General features: G+C 41.8%; 1 protein-coding gene across 1 annotated transcript; it reads right to left on the bottom strand.

The window, feature by feature from the left end:
* Nucleotides 1–65: 65 nt before the first annotated feature.
* On the bottom strand, nt 66–17,250 carry LOC129838981 (zinc finger protein 883-like). The gene is made up of 2 exons (XM_055906248.1): nt 16,643–17,250; nt 66–3,535 (listed from the first exon to the last, which is right to left on the bottom strand). The coding sequence occupies exons 1-2, from the start codon at nt 17,016–17,018 to the stop codon at nt 1,980–1,982; spliced, it is 1,932 nt and encodes a 643-aa protein (XP_055762223.1). The 5' UTR covers nt 17,019–17,250; the 3' UTR covers nt 66–1,979.
* Nucleotides 17,251–17,544: the final 294 nt, after the last annotated feature.

Below are 17,544 nucleotides of genomic sequence, written 5' to 3'. Positions count from 1 at the left end.
AAAACACTGCCCATACATAAGAATTTGTAAGATAATTATCAGCATTAAATGGACAGAAACCAGTCTTAAAATCAATCAATCAATAGCGTTTATTCTCGAGTACTGATCATAATACATTTTACATCAGGTTATATAATAAAGATGTCATAGGTTTTAATGTCCATCCTCCTCTCGGATACAATGGCAGTATAGTTAGAGTTCTCATTACTGTCTGCCACCTGTTAAACTATCTACAAACAACCCAAGGTCTTTCCCCTCCCTGGGTAGAGACATCATTCTAGCCTGTCTGAAGATAAACCCATTCTTTCTAACAAGGAACACATAACATTCAACATTATGATTATAAGATTAATTCTTACAGTAATATAGTAGTATTCTGTTTAGTTATAATTCTAAGTTAAATGTATACATATTTTAGTCATTAAACACAAAAATCCCATAACACACGGATACAACACAACGGATTCACAGGAAAAAACGATAACAATAATAACTGAAAGACTGATGAGCATTCTTAGGAAATGCCATTGATTAAAATATTAATTGGATGCAATATCCAACCCCAAAATATAAGCTTGTTTTTTAGGAGGGGTTCTGAAAGACACTGAGGGTGTCGACTGAAAATTGACTAGTAACAACAACTGGGACCTAAAAGACACCCACCATGAGACCCACTAAATCTGCCTAAGAAGAGGAAAACAAAAGAAAAACCCACACCAAACTTAAAGACAGGAAGTAAACCAAAAAGGTGGAGCAACTAAAGGTGTTGACTCTCCACATCTATCAAGACAACTGGAGCACTGGGCCAGACACTCTTAAATAGAACCTGGACCAGCTCAGGTGAAACACCTTCCCACTAAAGAGATGGACAAGCCAGCACAGGTGTAACACATACTGACTAACGAGGTGACACCAATCAGTGCATCCTACATGCTAACGAGCTATACGTGCCAAAGTCCAACCTCAAACAAATGGAAAAACCAAAGCCTGTAACACCTTCCCCCTTAAGACAACAAATAAATCCTATATTTTTGCTGGACAAGTTTGCTCACCACCAACAGAAAAAAACTTCCATTTCACATTATAATCAACTACAATGCTTCACCAATACAAAATAAACATGGTGTCTACTGGCTGTCAACATTTAAAAACAAGAAAAAACACGTATTTTGAAATAATTTCTTCTCCTTTTTTCTTTCTATAGAATCCTAAAACTCACTAGCTTCTAAAACTCTCGTCCCCTTGGAACGAGCGCAAACAAAACTCATCTACAATATGGAAAAATGTGTAGTCAAAATAAATTAAGATCCATGGCAACGCATATCGATTTGGGAGGAAATCTGGTTGAACCTGCTCTTGGAGGTAACACAAAACAAAAAACACATGGAAATGGGAGATATATTAAACCTCACTGGTTAGACAACCTGCAGAAGACAGTCAGCTACATTTTGGAGTGCTGCATTTAAATTTAGGGATCGCTAAACAAAGGAACACAACACTTATTTGTCATCACTCATCGATATCATGTTGAAATCAATTCTGCCGAGAGGAGGGAGATGAGGTTGCACGTCCTGTTAAAACTAACAGCTCAAAAACCACACGGAATCTGGGAATAATGTGTACATCCCTGGTTTGAGGACAACTTGTAGAAAACAGTTAACTACATTTTGAAGTGTTGCATTTTGATTCAAGTGGGTCACCAACACGGTAAGTGTAACACAGCTCTTTTTCTGTTAGTCACTTTTTGTTGAATCACATAAATAGTACTCTCTTAATTCAGAGCCTGGATTTTTCCCCTGAGGCTAATATCCATATCATGCTGAAATCAATAGAACAGGGGACAAAACTTTAGGTTTCTACATTGTGACATCATTAAAATACTCATACTACAATGTTAAAACATTCTACATTGTGACATCATTAAAATACTCCTTCTACAATGTTAAAACATTCTACATTGTGACATTATTTCATTGATATCATGAAACTCCTTCATGTATTTTCTGATGTTTGATCAGAGATCTTTTATCAGAGTATCTCTTGTCACACAGATCACAGCTATGAGATTTCTCTCCTGTGTGTGTTCTCTTGTGTCGAGACAGGTGGCTAGATGTAGTAAAACACTTCTCACATTGATCACAGCTGTAAGATTTCCCTCCTGTGTGTGTTATCTGGTGTAGAGTCAGTGCTCTAGATGCAGCAAAACTCTTCCCACAATGACCACAGCTATAAGGTTTCTCTCTTGTGTGTATTCGCTGGTGTTGAGTCAGATAGCTAGATGCAGCAAAACTCTTCCCACATTGACCACAGCTATAAGGTTTCTCTCTTGTGTGTATTCGCTGGTGTTGAGTCAGATAGCTAGATGCAGCAAAACTCTTCCCACATTGCCCACAGCTATAAGATTTCTCTCCTGTGTGTGTTCTCTGGTGTCGAGTCAGAAGGCTAGATATAGTAAAACACTTCCCACATTGATCACAGCTGTACGGTTTCTCTCCTGTGTGGGTTCTCTGGTGTTGAGTCAGAGAGCCAGATCTAGTAAATCTCTTCCCACATTGATCACAGCTGTAAGGTTTCTCTCCTGTGTGTTCTCTCTGGTGTCGAGTCAGATGGTAAGATGTTGTAAAATACTTCCCACATTGATCACAGCTGTAAGGTTTCTCTCCTGTGTGGGTTCTCTGGTGTTGAGTCAGAGAGCCAGATGTAGTACATCTCTTCCCACATTGATCACAGCTGTAAGGTTTCTCTCCTGTGTGGGTTCTCTGGTGTATAGTCAGTGCTGAAGATGCTGAAAAACTATTCCCACAATGACCACAGCTATAAGGTTTCTCTCCTGTGTGTGTTCTCTGGTGCACTGTCAGATCGCTAGATGCACTAAAACTCTTCCCACATTGACCACAGCTAAAAGGTTTCTCTCCTGTGTGTATTCGCTGGTGTAGAGTCAGAGTGTTATATGCAGCAAAACTCTTCCCACACTGACCACAGCTATAAGGTTTCTCTCCTGTGTGTGTTCTCTGGTGTATAGTCAGAGTGCTATATGCAGCAAAACTCTTCCCACAATGACCACAGCTATAAGGTTTCTCTCCTGTGTGTATTCTCAGATGTTGAGTCAAATGGCAAGATCGACCAAAACTCGTCCCACATTGAACACAGCTATAAGGTTTCTCTCCTGTGTGTATTCTCTGGTGTAGAGTCAGAGTGCTAGATGCACCAAAACTCTTCCCACATTGAACACAGCTATAAGGTTTCTCTCCTGTGTGTGTTCTCTGGTGCACTGTCAGATCTCTAGATGCACTAAAACTCTTCCCACATTGACCACAGCTATAAGGTTTCTCTCCTGAGTGTGTTCTCTGATGGATTTTAATGCCTGATGAGGTGAATCTCTTCCCACAGTCAGAGCAGCAGTGAGATTTCTTCCCTGTGGATCTCTGCAGGTGTTTATTGAGGTGTTCTGATCTGGAGAGACTCTTCTCTGCATTTTTAGCATCATGAGGTTGTTGAGGCTCCCCAGAGGATTCAGGACAGTCACGTCTCTCTCCTGTGTGAATGACAAAGTCATACAGGTGATTAAAGGCCCACAACAGCAGAAATCCACTGTAAAAGGTGATGCCAACAGCATAGCCATGATGTTGTACAACAATTGACGTCTGTAATGATTTGACATTTGTCTTAAAATAAGCAAGAAGTCATATTTTGTCTTGTTTTCACATTAGTAGTAACATCTAAGATTGTAGACTAGAAATAAGTTATTCATGTTGTTGAAACTCTAAGCAGTGTGCCGGACGACTTTTGGTCTCCAATATAGGCCCCTTTCTGTGTTTGCTAAAATTGTATGTAGTATATCTGCCTGGAGCAAAAATGGTGAGCAAAGATTTTAGTTTTTCACAATGTATTCTGAATGTGAATGGGGGAAAACTCAGGGGAGTAACCACCATTTCCAGGTTGCTTATGAGTACATTTCACACTACTTTGGATTATAATTTTAAGGATCGTTTGAATGTCCTGCTTAATATAATATTTGTGTCATCATCGCAAATCAACCGCTTTGTACTTAAAAAACACTTGAACCAGTAAAATGCTCTTTGGCTTTTTCATCAGCCTGACAATGAGGGTTTGTACACTGTTTGCCAAATTGGCCCATAAACTTCACCTAACAACAAATATAGGAAAATAGCTGTGTGTGTTGTACAACAGCCTATCCATTAAGGAACAGTTCTCTACACATTATGAGCTAAGTATCTCTGTGTCCAAACAGACGAACGAGACCCAACTATAAATCAAGCAGACAATAACATTATAAACATCAATTTGTTAGGGATGTTGTATCCAACGTGGAGCACGGCATAACTGTCTTTACCAGAGTTATGAATGAAGAAGCACTTTGGTTGTTGTTGCATGTCGTGATGTTTGTCATTTGACTGTCATTCACAAAATGATTTCCTGGATCTTCTGATGATAGTTGAACACGTGGCTGTAACTAAACAGCTACAGTATTAAGAATTATGTGTAATTATTGAAAGAACCACGTTAATGACAGTATCCATTTGAGTGTTGTCAATAAAGCTAAGATTAAAAAATATATATATATATTTCACCTTTATTTAACCAGGTAGGCCAGTTGAGAACAAGCTCAACTGCAACCTGGCCAAGATAAAGCAGAGCAGTGCGACAAAAACAACACAGAGTTACACGTGAGATAAACATAAGTACAGTCAATAACACAATAGAAGAATCTATATACAGTGTGTGCAAATGGAGTACAAAGCTAAGGCAATAAATAGGCCATAGTAGCGAAGTAATTACAATTTAGCAAATTAACACTGGAGTGATAGATGTGCAGATGAGGATGTGCAAGTAGAAATACTGGTGTGCAAAAGAGCAAAAAAAGTAAATAAAAACATTGGGATGAGGTAGGTAGTTGGATGGGCTATTTACAGATGGGCTGTGTACAGCTGCAGCGATCGGTAAGCTGCTCAGATAGCTGATGCTTAAAGTTAGTGAGGGAGATATAAGTCTCCAACTTCAGCGATTTATGCAATTCGTTCCAGTCATTGGCAGCAGAGAACTGGAAGGAAAGGCGGCCAAATTAGGTGTTGACTTTGGGGATAACCAGTGAGATATACCTCCTGGAGCACGTGCTATGGGTGGGTGTTGCTATGGTGACCAGTGAGCTGAGTGAAGAGCAAAGACTTATAGATGACCTGGAGCCAGTTGGTTTGGCGACAAACACGTAGCGAGGGCCAGCTGACGAGAGCACACAGGTCCTAGTGGTGGGTGGTATATGGGGCTTAGGTAACAAAACAGATGGCACTGTGATAGCAAACTGGATGCAGTCTGAGTAGAGTGTTGGAGGCTATTGTGAAAATGACATCGCCAAAGTCAAGGATCGGTAGGATAGTCAGTTTTACGAGGGTATGTTTGGCAGCGTGAGTGAAGGTAGCTTTGATGCGAAATAGGAAACCTTGGATTGGAAATGCTTAATATTAGTCTGGAAGGAGAGTTTACAGTCTAGCCAGACACCTAGGTATTTATAGTTGTCCACATATTCTAAGTTAGAACCGTCCAGAGTAGTGATGCTGGACGGGGGGGGGGGGGGCAGCAATCGGTTGAAGAGCATACATTTAGTTTTGCTAGCGTTTAACCTGTCTAGGACTGGGGTTCCGCTAGCCCACATTCCACTGAAAAGGCAGCGCGCGAAATTCAAAAAATATTTTGTAGAAATATTTAACTTTCACACATTAACAAGTCCAATAGAGCAAATGAAAGATAAACATCTCGTGAATCCAGCCAACATGTCCGATTTTTAAAATGTTTTACAGCAAAAACACCACGTATATTTATGTTAGCTCACCACCAAATACAAAAAAAGCACAGGCATTTCTTTCACAGCACAGGTAGCTTGCACAAAACCGACCAAAGAGAGATAGAATTAGTCACTAACCAAGAAACAACTTCATCAGATGACAGTCTTATAACATGTTATACAATAAATCTATGTTTTGTTAAAAAAATGTGCATATTTCAGGTATAAATCATAGTTTTACATTGCAGCTACAATCACAAATAGCACCGAAGCAGCTAGAACAATTACAGAGACCAACGTGAAATACCTAAATACTCATCATAAAACATTTATGAAAAATACATGGTGTACAGCAAATGAAAGACAAACATCTTGTGAATCCAGCCAATATTTCAGATTTTTTAAGTGTTTTACAGCGAAAACACAATATAGCATTATATTAGCTTACTACAATAGCCAGCCACACAACCGCATTCATTCAACGCAACGGTAGCGATAGCGAAAAAAAACAGCAAAAGATATAAATGTATTCACTAACCTTCACAATCTTCATCAGATGACAGTCCTATAACATCATATTACACAATACATATATGGTTTGTTCGAAAATGTGCATATTTAGAGCTGAAATCCGTGGTTATACATTGTGAAAACGTAGCAACTTATTTCCAGAATCTCCGGATATATTTCTGACACTCACCTAATCTGACCAAATTACTCATCATAAACTTTACTAAAAAATACATGTTGGATAGCAAATGAAAGATACACTAGTTCTTAATGCAATTGCCGTTAGAATTCTAAAAATAACTTTAGTACGACATACAGCTTATGTTATAGCGAGACAGCGCCCAAAATCAGGGCGGAAAATAATACTAAACATTTGACAGAAATACGAAATAACATCATAAATGGTTCCTACTTTTGCTGAGCTTCCATCAGAATCTTGTACAAGGGGTCCTTTGTCCAGAACAATCGTTGTTTGGTTTTAGAATGTCCTTTTTTCCTGTCGAATTAGCAACCAAAGCTAGCCAAGTGGCGCGAAGCTGTCCATCTCCACCAAACGCAGAGAACGGAACACGCCAAAACTCCCGATAAACTTTCAATAATCTGATGAAACTATATTGAAAAAACATACTTTACGATGATATTATCACATTTATCAAATAAAATCAAGGCCGGAGATATTAGCCATCTATAACGAAAGCTTTTCAGAAGGCAATCCAGAGTTCCTTCCCGCGCCTTGCTGAACAAAGGAAATTGGGGTCATGTCATTCCAAGAGCTCTCTTTTGACCTCAGATCAAGCTATACACCCCATTTCACCTCTCACTGCCTGTTGACATCTACTGGAAGGCGTATGAAGGGCATGTATATCCATAGATTTGAAGCAAATGAATAGCAAGGCCCTGGAACAGAGCCTCGATGTCAGATTTTTCACTTCCTGACGGGAAGTTTGCTGCAAAATGAGTTCTGTTTTACTCACAGATATAATTCAAACGGTTTTAGAAACGTGAGAGTGTTTTCTATCCAATAGTAATAGTAATATGCATATTGTACGAGCAAGAATTGAGTACGAGGCAGTTTAATTTGGGGGAAAAAATTCCAAAGTGAAAACAGCATCCCCCTATCCCAAAGAAGTTAAGAGCAGTTGGAGGCCACGGATGGAGTGTTGAATGGCATTGAAGCGCGTTTGGAGGTTTGTTAACAGTGTCCAAAGAAGGGCCAGATGTATACAGAATGGTGTCGTCTGCGTAGAGGTGGATCAAGGAATCACCCGCAGCAAGAGCAACATTGTTGGTATATACAGAGAAAAGAGTCGGTCCGAGAATTGAACCCTGTGGTACCTCCATAGAGACTGCCAGAGGTCCGGACAACAGGCCCTCCGATTTGAGACACTGAACTCTGTCTGAGAAGTAGTTGGTGAACCAGGCGAGTCAGTCATTTGAGAAACGAAGGCTGTTTAGTCTACCGATAAGAAAACGGTGATTGACAGAGTCAAAAGCCTTGCCCAGGTTGATGAAAACGGCTGCACAGTACTGTCTTTTATCGATAGCGGTTATGATATCGTTTAGTACCTTGAGGATGACTGAGGTGCACCCGTGACCAGCTCGTAAACTGGATTGCACAGCGGAGAAGGTACGGCGGGATTCAAAATGGTCAGTGATCTGTTTGTTAACTTGACTTTCAAACACTTTTGAAAGGCAGGTCAGGATGGATATAGGTCTGTAACAGTTTGGGTCTAGAGTGTCACCCCCTTTGAAGAGGGGGATGACCGCGGAAGCTTTCCCATCTTTAGGAATCTCGGATGATACGAAAGAGAGGTTTAACAAACTAGTAATAGGGGTTGCCACAATGGCGGAGGATAATTTTAGAAAGAGAGGGTGTAGATTGTCTAGCCTACCTGATTTCTAAAGGTCCAGGTTTTGCAACTCTTTCAGAACATCAGCTATCTGGATTTGGGTGAAGGATAAGCTAGGGAGGCTTGGGGAAGTAGCTGCGGGGGGTGGGGAGCTGTTAGTGCAGTACGCCACAGGATGTTTTTGTCCTGGTCGAGGGCAGTCAGGTCTGGAGTGAACCAAGGGCTATATCTGTTCTTAGTTCTACATTTTTTGAAAGGGGCATGCTTATTTAAGGTGGTGAGGAAATTACAATTAAAGAACAACCAGGCATCCCCTACTGACAGGATGAGGTCAATATCTTTCCAGGATACCGGGCCTGGTCGATTAGAAAGGCCTGCGTGCAGAAGTGTTTTAGGGAGCGTTTGACAATGATGAGGGGTGGTCGTTTGACCGCGGACCCATAACGGATGCAGGCAATGAGGCAGTGATCGCTGAGATCCTGATTGAAAACAGCAGAGGTGTATTTGGAGGGCAAGTTAGTCAGGATAATATCTATGAGGGTGCCTACGTTTACAGATTTATTTAGGATTGTACCTGGTGAGTTCCTTGATAATTTGTGTAAGATTGAGGTCATCTAGCTTGGATTGTAGGATGGCCGGGGTGTTAACCTCACTAGAGTAGGGGGCACTATTTTCACCTCCGGATGAAAAGCGTGCCCAAAGTAAACTTGGTAGATTTGGATAGAAAACACTCAAGTTTCCAAAACTGTTAAAATAACGTATGTGAGTATAACAGAACTGATATGACAGGCGAAAACCTGAGATAAATCCATCCAGGAAGTGGGATTTTTATATCTTTGTAGTTTTCCATTGACTGCCTATACAGATTCCATTGACTTAGGACTCAAATTGCACTTCCTATGGCATCCACTAGATGTCAGTCTTTAGAAATGGTTTCAGGCTTGTATTCTGAAAAATGAGAGTGTAAGACCACTGAATGAGTGGACCATTCAGTGTCCCAGAGATTTTTTCATGTGCGAGACCGAGAGAGCGCCTTTCTTGTTTACCTTTTATATTGACGACGTTATTGTCCGGTTGAAATGTTATCTATTATTTAGGCTAAAAACAACCTGAGGATTGATTATAAACATTGTTTGACATGTTTCTACGAACTTTACTGATACTTTTCGGATTTTTTCGTCTGGCTGTTGTGTTTGCTGTTGAGCCTGTGGATTACTGAACAAAACGGAGGTTTTTGGATATAAAGAGAGACTTTATCGAACAAAACTAACATTTATTGAGTAAATGGGAGTCTTGTGAGTGCAACGATATGAAGATCATCAAAGGTAAGTGATTAATTTTATTGCTATTTCTGACTTGTGTAACTCCTCTACTTGGCTGGAAACTGTTTGTAATGATTTGTTTGCTGGGCGCTATTCTCAGATAATCGCATGGTATGCTTTCGCCATAAAGCCTTTTTGAAATCTGACACCGTGGTTGGATTAACAAGAAGTTAATCTTTAAACCGATGGATAACACTTGTATGCTTCATGAATTTATATAATGAGTATTTTTGTTTTTGAATTTGGCGCTCTGCAATTTCACTGGATGTTGGCCATGTGGGAAGGTAGCGTCCCACACCCCCTAGAGAGGTTAAGCATATCCCAGTTTAGGTCACCTAATAGAACGAACTCTGAAGATAGATGGGGGGGCAATCAATTCACATATGGTGTCCAGGGCACACCTGGGAGCAGCTGGGAGTCTGTAACAGGCGGGAGTCTGTAACAGGCGGCAACAGTGCGAGACTTATTTCTGGAGAGATTCATTTTTAAAATTAGAAGCTCGAACTGTTTGGGCTTAGACCAGGAAAGTATGACAGAACTCTGCACTTTGAAAGCCATCTCTGCAGTCGATTGCAACTCCTCCCCCTTTGGCAGTTCTATCTTGACGGAAAATGTTGTAGATGGGGATGGAAATTTCAGAATTTTTGGTGGCCTTCCAAAGCCAGGATTCAGACACGGCAAGGTCATCAAGGTTGGCGGAGTGTGCTAAAGCAGTGAGTAAAACAAACTTAGGGAGGAGGCTTCTGATGTTAACATGCATGAAACGAAGGCTTTTATGGTTACAGAGGTCAACAAATGAGAGCGCCTGGGGACACACAGGGTCTGCCTTAACCTCTACATCACCCGAGGAACAGAGGAGTAGGATGAGGGTACGGCTAAAGGCTATCAGTACTGGTCGTCTAGTGCGTTGGGAACAGAGAATAAAAGGAGCAGATTTCTGGGCGTGGTAGGATAGATTCAAGGCATAATGTACAGACTGGGGTATGGTAGAGTGTGGGTACAGTAGAGGTAAACCTAGGCATTGAGTGACAATAAGAGGTTGCATCTCAGGAGGCAACAGTTATGCTAGGTGAGGTCACCGCATGTGTGGGAGGTGGGACAAAAGAGTTCTCTGAGGCATGTGGAGTGGGACTAGGGGCTACGCAGTAAAACAAAACAATGATAACTACCCTAAACAACAGTATACAAGGCATATTGACATTAGAGAGACATAAAACGAGGCATAAAGCAATCACAGGTGTTGATTGGGAGAGCTAGCTAAGACAACAATGGGTAAGACAACAGTTAAATCAGCTAAGACAACAACAGCAGGTAAAATGGCGATGATTGGGCAGAGAGGGTCAGTTAACTACACACAGGGCATGAGTTCGAGGCTGGGGCCAACAGAAACAAAATAAACAAAATGGAGTACCGTGATTAATGAACAGTCCAGCAGGCATCAGCTATGTAGCCAAGTGATCATAGGGTCCAGTGAACAGCAATATACACTGCTCAAAAAAATAAAGGGAACACTTAAACAACACAATGTAACTCCAAGTCAATCACACTTCTGTGAAATCAAACTGTCCACTTAGGAAGCAACACTGATTGACAATCAATTTCACATGCTGTTGTGCAAATAGAATAGACAAAAGGTGGAAATTATAGGCAATTAGCAAGACACCCCCAATAAAGGAGTGGTTCTGCAGGTGGTGACCACAGACCACTTCTCAGTTCCTATGCTTCCTGGCTGATGTTTTGGTCACTTTTGAATGCTGGCGGTGCTTTCACTCTAGTGGTAGCATGAGACGGAGTCTACAACCCACACAAGTGGCACAGGTAGTGCAGCTCATCTAGGATGGCACATCAATGCGAGCTGTGGCAAGAAGGTTTGCTGTGTCTGTCAGCGTAGTGTCAAGAGCATGGAGGCGCTACCAGGAGACGGGCCAATACATCAGGAGACGCGGAGGAAGCCGTAGGAGGGCAACAACCCAGCAGCAGGACCGCTACCTCCGCCTTTGTGCAAGGAGGAGCACTGCCAGAGCCCTGCAAAATGACCTCCAGCAGGCCACAAATGTGAATGTGTCAGAATATGTTCTCACAAGGGCTCTGAGGATCTCATCTCGGTACCTAATGGCAGTCAGGCTACCTCTGGCGAGCACATGGAGGGCTGTGCGGCCCCACAAAGAAATGCCACCCCACACCATGACTGACCCACCGCCAAACTGGTCATGCTGGAGGATGTTGCAGGCAGCAGAACGTTCTCCACGGCGTCTCCAGACTCTGTCACGTCTGTCACATGTGCTCATGTGCTCAGTGTGAACCTGCTTTCATCTGTGAAGAGCACAGGGCGCCAGTGGCGAATTTGCCAATCTTGGTGTTTTCTGGCAAATGCCAAACGTCCTGCACGGTGTTGGGCTGTAAGCACAACCCCCACCTGTGGACGTCGGGCCCTCATACCACCCTCATGGAGTCTGTTTCTGACCGTTTGAGCAGACACATGCACATTAGTGGCCTGCTGGAGGTCATTTTGCAGGGCTCTGGCAGTGCTCCTCCTTGCACAAAGGCGGAGGTAGCGGTCCTGCTGCTGGGTTGTTGCCCTCCTACGGCCTCCTCCACGTCTCCTGATGTACTGGCCTGTCTCCTGGTAGCGCCTCCATGCTCTGGACACTATTGCCACAGCTCGCATTGATGTGCCATCCTGGATGAGCTGCACTACCTGAGCCACTTTTGTGGGTTGTAGACTCCGTCTCATGCTACCACTAGAGTGAAAGCACCGCCAGCATTCAAAAGTGATCAAAACATCAGCCAGGAAGCATAGGAACTGAGAAGTGGTCTGTGGTCACCACCTGCAGAACCACTCCTTTATTGGGGGTGTCTTGCTAATTGCCTATAATTTCCACCTTTTGTCTATTCCATTTGCACAACAGCATGTGAAATTTATTGTCAATCAGTGTTGCTTCCTAAGTGGACAGTTTGATTTCACAGAAGTGTGATTGACTTGGAGTTACATTGTGTTGTTTAAGTGTTCCCTTTATTTTTTTGAGCAGTGTATGAACCAGGGAAGCCGTTAGGTAGTCATTACTGCGCTAGCCGGGAGATGCGTCTGGCTCGAGGCTAACTGGTGCTAGCTTCGGGACAAGGGCGTCACCGACGTCTGGCAAACGCCGGTTGAGGGCACATTGGACGGAATTGCGTCGGCAGACCAGTTGTGATGGATCGGCGGTGCTCCGGGTCGACAAAGGGTCCAGGCCAATTGGCAAAATAGGTATTGTAGCTGGAGTAATTTTGTTTTCTAGCCGGGAGATGCACCTGGCTCGAGGCTAACTGGTGCTAGCTTCGGGACAAGGGTGTTAGCCACTGTAGCCAATCCGGTGCAAAGGTCCAGAATTTACGGCAGGAATCCGGTGATGTAGAGGCTTCTAGTCGTCTTAGTGAAGAGTCTGGGAGGCATCAGCTGTGTAGCCGAGTGATCATAGGGTCCACTGAGCAGGCCGGGAGATAGCTAGCCTTGAGCCAGGCCTTCGGGGCTGGGCAATCGGTGGCAGCTAGCTAGCTGCGATCATCCGGTGTAATGGTCCAGAGTTACGGCAAGAATACGGTGATGTAGTGGAGAAAAACAGTCCGATATGCTCAGTATGATATCGCGCTGTGCAGACTGGCAGGTGTTATCTAGGCTAAGAGCGGCTGGTGTCTGAGCTAAAAAGGTAAAGGCCGCTAGCAGTGGCTAACAATGACTAAATAGCTAGTAGCTAATTAGCTGGTTAGCTTCTGAGGGCTAGCTGCTGATGGAGGTTCTAACTATAAGGTCTAAAAAAATAAAATTGCAGATCCGTATCATAATGGGTGAGGCGGGTTGCCGGAAGGTATATTTAATTTAAAAATGGAAAAAGATTTAAATATATTGCAATATATACAAAAAAAGACGAAAAATACATACCATTTACAACAAACACGTCTTAATGCTACGCCATCTTGGATTACAAGATGACTCTGTAAAAAAACATCGGATTTAGCAAACTCGAAAACTGTTTTCCCAGCGTAACATAAGGAGCCACTAAATGATACATAGTTCAAGTCCATTTCAGAATACAAAAAACTGTCCGACAGGAAGATCCCTTATTTAAGTTGAAGTTCATCATCTGACAAGCGTAACGTTATGACTATAACTACTGTTCCCTGAAGGAGGGAAACGAGGTACAACATACTATTAAATCCACGCCTCGCTGGAAGCACCACCGTCCACAGGTGATGAGAGTGAGGCTTGGATTTATTCCTTAAAATGTAATGCCGCTCTTCACCAACCCAGGAAAGGGCGGGAACAAACAGGTGTTGTACCTCGTTTCCCTTCTTCAGGGAAGTGTAATTATAATCAAAGTTACACTCCCTTTCAGTCAGTCAACTTCGGAACAACATACTATGGGGAAATAAAATCATTCCCCAGCCTAACCAAACGGATACGAAATGAAACGGCCCCCTGCAGACCACCCAGACCTGACCCTACAAGATGCGTCAGTTTTGTCAATTTATTCATTGTCTTTTGTTTGTAACACTCCTGTCAATGTTGAGTAAGGATGCACACCTGATTACCCATATAAAAGTAGGATTAATCTATCTGGCCTGCACACAAATGTAGGCCTATAAATGTGCCCATTTGGGGATGTCTGATAGTATTTCTCATTGTCTTAACGCTGAACCACTAATGAGTTGTGGAGCTTCTCAAAGTAATTTTTTCTTCGCCTCCAAACAGCAAGTAAACAAAGTCTAATCAAAATCAATTGCGAATGACAATAGTTCCTCAAAGTATTTTTGTAAAATATTTCCAGCTCTCGCCCTTTCGATAACCACTCGGCATAAAAGGGAAAAATGTAATGCTCTGATCCAGTGGAAATGTCATAAAATACCTTATTACTTCTTATCCTTTGCACAAATAGTCTACAGCTGTGTCTGTCCAGAACTCACTGGAGCAGGAAACTGTGGGCCTAGAATATTTTATACAATGTTGCAAGCTTGCAATCAGAGTTTCACTGACCCAGTTGATAGTTGATACAATGTTTCAAGTGTGTTGTAGACAGGCCATTTGCAGCCAATGTGATTTCTAGGATATTTATTTTTATCAGTATATTTTCTACCTGCAGAATGCTATGTTTTTATTTGTTGGCTTTATGTAGGCTATTTTTTTACATAGTTGGCAATGGCAATGAAAGTTACTTTTAGATTTCTATAATTTTCATTTAGATTTAGATAGAATGTAGATTAATCACAAACAATAATTTTGAGATACTATTATAAATTAAATGAAACTGTTCCAGTAAAATGTGCATATGAAAATCATAACTGGCACACAGATTCGCAGAAATGGTCAGATAAATTGGCACTCCAACTGGAAAAGGTTGCAGACTGATGGTGTAGTCTATTATTAGTCTATTAGTCTATCTATCTGTAGACTATTTGTCTATTACTGAAAACTTCAAGAGCAGAACGGCAGAATTTACGAAGTCCAGCAGAGGGGGGACTCCCTCTGGTCAGGTTATGTTGACGAGCGGCTCCCTCTAGTCAGGTTATGCTGACGACCGGCTCCCTCTAGTCAGGTTATGCTGACGACCGGCTCCCTCTAGTTATGACCGAGTCATTTGTGTGTCTTAATTATTTGATCAAACAGAATGCTTAAAGCATCAGACAAGTTCAGTACGTATATTTCATTTTATAAAAACACATGGGGCGATTGGTAGAAAGAACAGATGACTCTTGGTTGACCAAGATGTATTTTAGTTGGGGACAGCACTAGAACATGATTTTGGGGCTCCCGAGTGGCGCAGCGGACACTGCATCTCAGTGCTTGAGGCGCCACTACAGACACACTGGATCAAATCCAGGCTGTACCACAACCGACCGTGATTGGGAGTCCCATAGGGCGGCGCACAATTGGCCCAGCGTCGTCCGGGGTAGGCAGTCATTGTAAATAAGAATTTGTTCTTAACTGACTTGCCAAGTCAAATAAAGGTTATATTTAAATAAATAAAAATGAGTGTTTCATGATAAACCATTTTACACAAATCCGTCAAGGCACCAACTTTGAGAAGGGTTCATGAATGTAATTGAATCTAGGTATGTCTTGCCTTTAATGTAAGGGCATGAAAAATAATTGGCTGAATATTATACAATGACTTATCAACAGCTCTAATAATTTGCCTCCACAGGAAATCTTCACTGGCAATTCTAGAATATACTATATAGCCTAGAAACCTTGTTAAACTATCATTATGACATCACGGATGAATTCTAGAATATACTATATAGCCTAGAAACCTGGTTAAACTATCATTATGACATCATGCATGAATTCTAGAATATACTATATAGCCTAGAAACCTGGTTAAACTATCATTACGACATCATGGATGAATTCTAGAATATACTATATAGCCTAGAAACCTGGTTAAACTATCATTATGTCATCATGGATGAATTCTAGAATATACTATACAGCCTAGAAACCTGGTTAAACTATCATTATGACATCATCAAACCTGGGTCCAGTGACTGTCAAGCCAACACCTTATAACTGTTATGCCAAGAATGTCGGAACTTCTTGACGAGGTCGCTAGGTTTTGGGTTAAGGTTGACACAATAGCTTTCTCTATGAATTTGAGAGTGGTTACATTTCTCCAGCCCCCATCCCTCAGCTGTTTACCAAACCAAGTCTCTTGGCAGCCATTTTGTTGCTGTTTAAATCCTAGGTTGTCCCTTTAAAAAAGCCACACATCAATCAACCAATCTGCAATGAAACAATAACAAAGCAGTAATTCCACCACTGTTTTGGTAATAAGATGATGGATGGGCCTGGAGAAATGTAACTACTCTCAAATTCATAGACAGATCTATGGATGCAAGGACTGACCATCCATGATATCAACATTATAGTTTTAACCATGTTGAGGCTGTTGATTTACATGGTTTCTAAACATTGGAGTAAAAAAATGCTTATTTGGGTTCTGATGGGGTACAACAGTTGAACTAAGATCATGAGGCATGTGTTATATTCTTCAAGAATCAATGGCTATAAATAAATAATTTAAAAGTCAAAATATGGATGTAGCAATTGCAGATTTCCACTTTAACACCAAACATCAGTTCAACAACTGCAGAGTTTGTACCTCTGTATTTAAGACAGTACTTACCAGTGGTAATCACGGCCCGGTTTCTCAAAACCATCTTATGGCTAAGTTCATCTTTAGAACCACTGGATGCCTTAAATTGCGTTTGGGAAATCGGGCCCAGATATCCAGTTTCCTCCTCTTCTTCCTCTTCCGATGTGACCGTAATCTCCCCCTCCTCTTTCACTTCAAAAACTGCATCATCCTCCTCTTTCACTCTTAACGCCTCTTCTTTCACTGTAACGTCTTTCTCTTCTTCTTTCCCTGTAACAGTCTCACCCTCTACTTGTTTTTGTATTGTAACATCCTTCTCTTCCTCCTGCTCTTTGACGAGAGCTTCTTTCTCCGTCCAGCAGACCACCTCTTCTTCAGCAGAAGGAGAATAACTTAGTGAACTCATGGTCGGAGATGTTAGCTAGCTAGGCTAATGCTAACTTAACCAGCCCGCTAGCTGACTAATAACAACACGGTACATATTTAATTAAATCTGATAACTAACTAGACGACAGAAGTAGGTTCAAAACACAGTGGCTAATATACACTAAAGCGTCTAAAGAACTTTATTGGTTCGGCTATTTTGTCTAGCAAGCTACCGAGGTGGCTGACGAACTGTTACTGCTGCCGAAAGAAGCGTTCCGTCCACTAGATTATACGTCACACTAACAGCATTGCCTTAAAATCGCACACCGCCATCTGCTGACTGGAGTGGGTAACGCTCAGTCTGAACCTCTGACTGCGATGGAGATGTGCGACTTTAAGACAATGACGCTAGTGTGACGTAAAATATATATTATAATGTTCAGACAAAAAGTTAGTGTAGGAAGCATGAGTTTTTACTCACCAGTGTAACAACACAGTGTGGTTAAAGACTTAGTTGTATTGAAGATCTGGTTAACCTATAAGCACAACCAGTTATGTTTTTGTGT

The sequence above is a fragment of the Salvelinus fontinalis genome, chromosome 40 (assembly GCF_029448725.1).
Source record: "Salvelinus fontinalis isolate EN_2023a chromosome 40, ASM2944872v1, whole genome shotgun sequence".
In the NCBI taxonomy this organism is placed as follows: Eukaryota; Metazoa; Chordata; class Actinopteri; order Salmoniformes; family Salmonidae; genus Salvelinus; species Salvelinus fontinalis.
Note: the sequence above shows the minus strand (reverse complement) of the source record. Positions and strands in the feature narration are given on the sequence as shown.

What these genes read in the sequence shown, in the direction of transcription:
- LOC129838981 (XM_055906248.1), bottom strand. Translation starts at nt 17,018, where the DNA reads ATGAGTTCACTAAGTTATTCTCCTTCTGCTGAAGAAGAGGTGGTCTGC. An exon ending in CCGGGCCGTGATTACCACTG is followed by an intron (nt 3,536 to 16,642) that starts GTAAGTACTGTC and finishes TCATTCACACAG; the next exon opens with GAGAGAGACGTGACTGTCCT.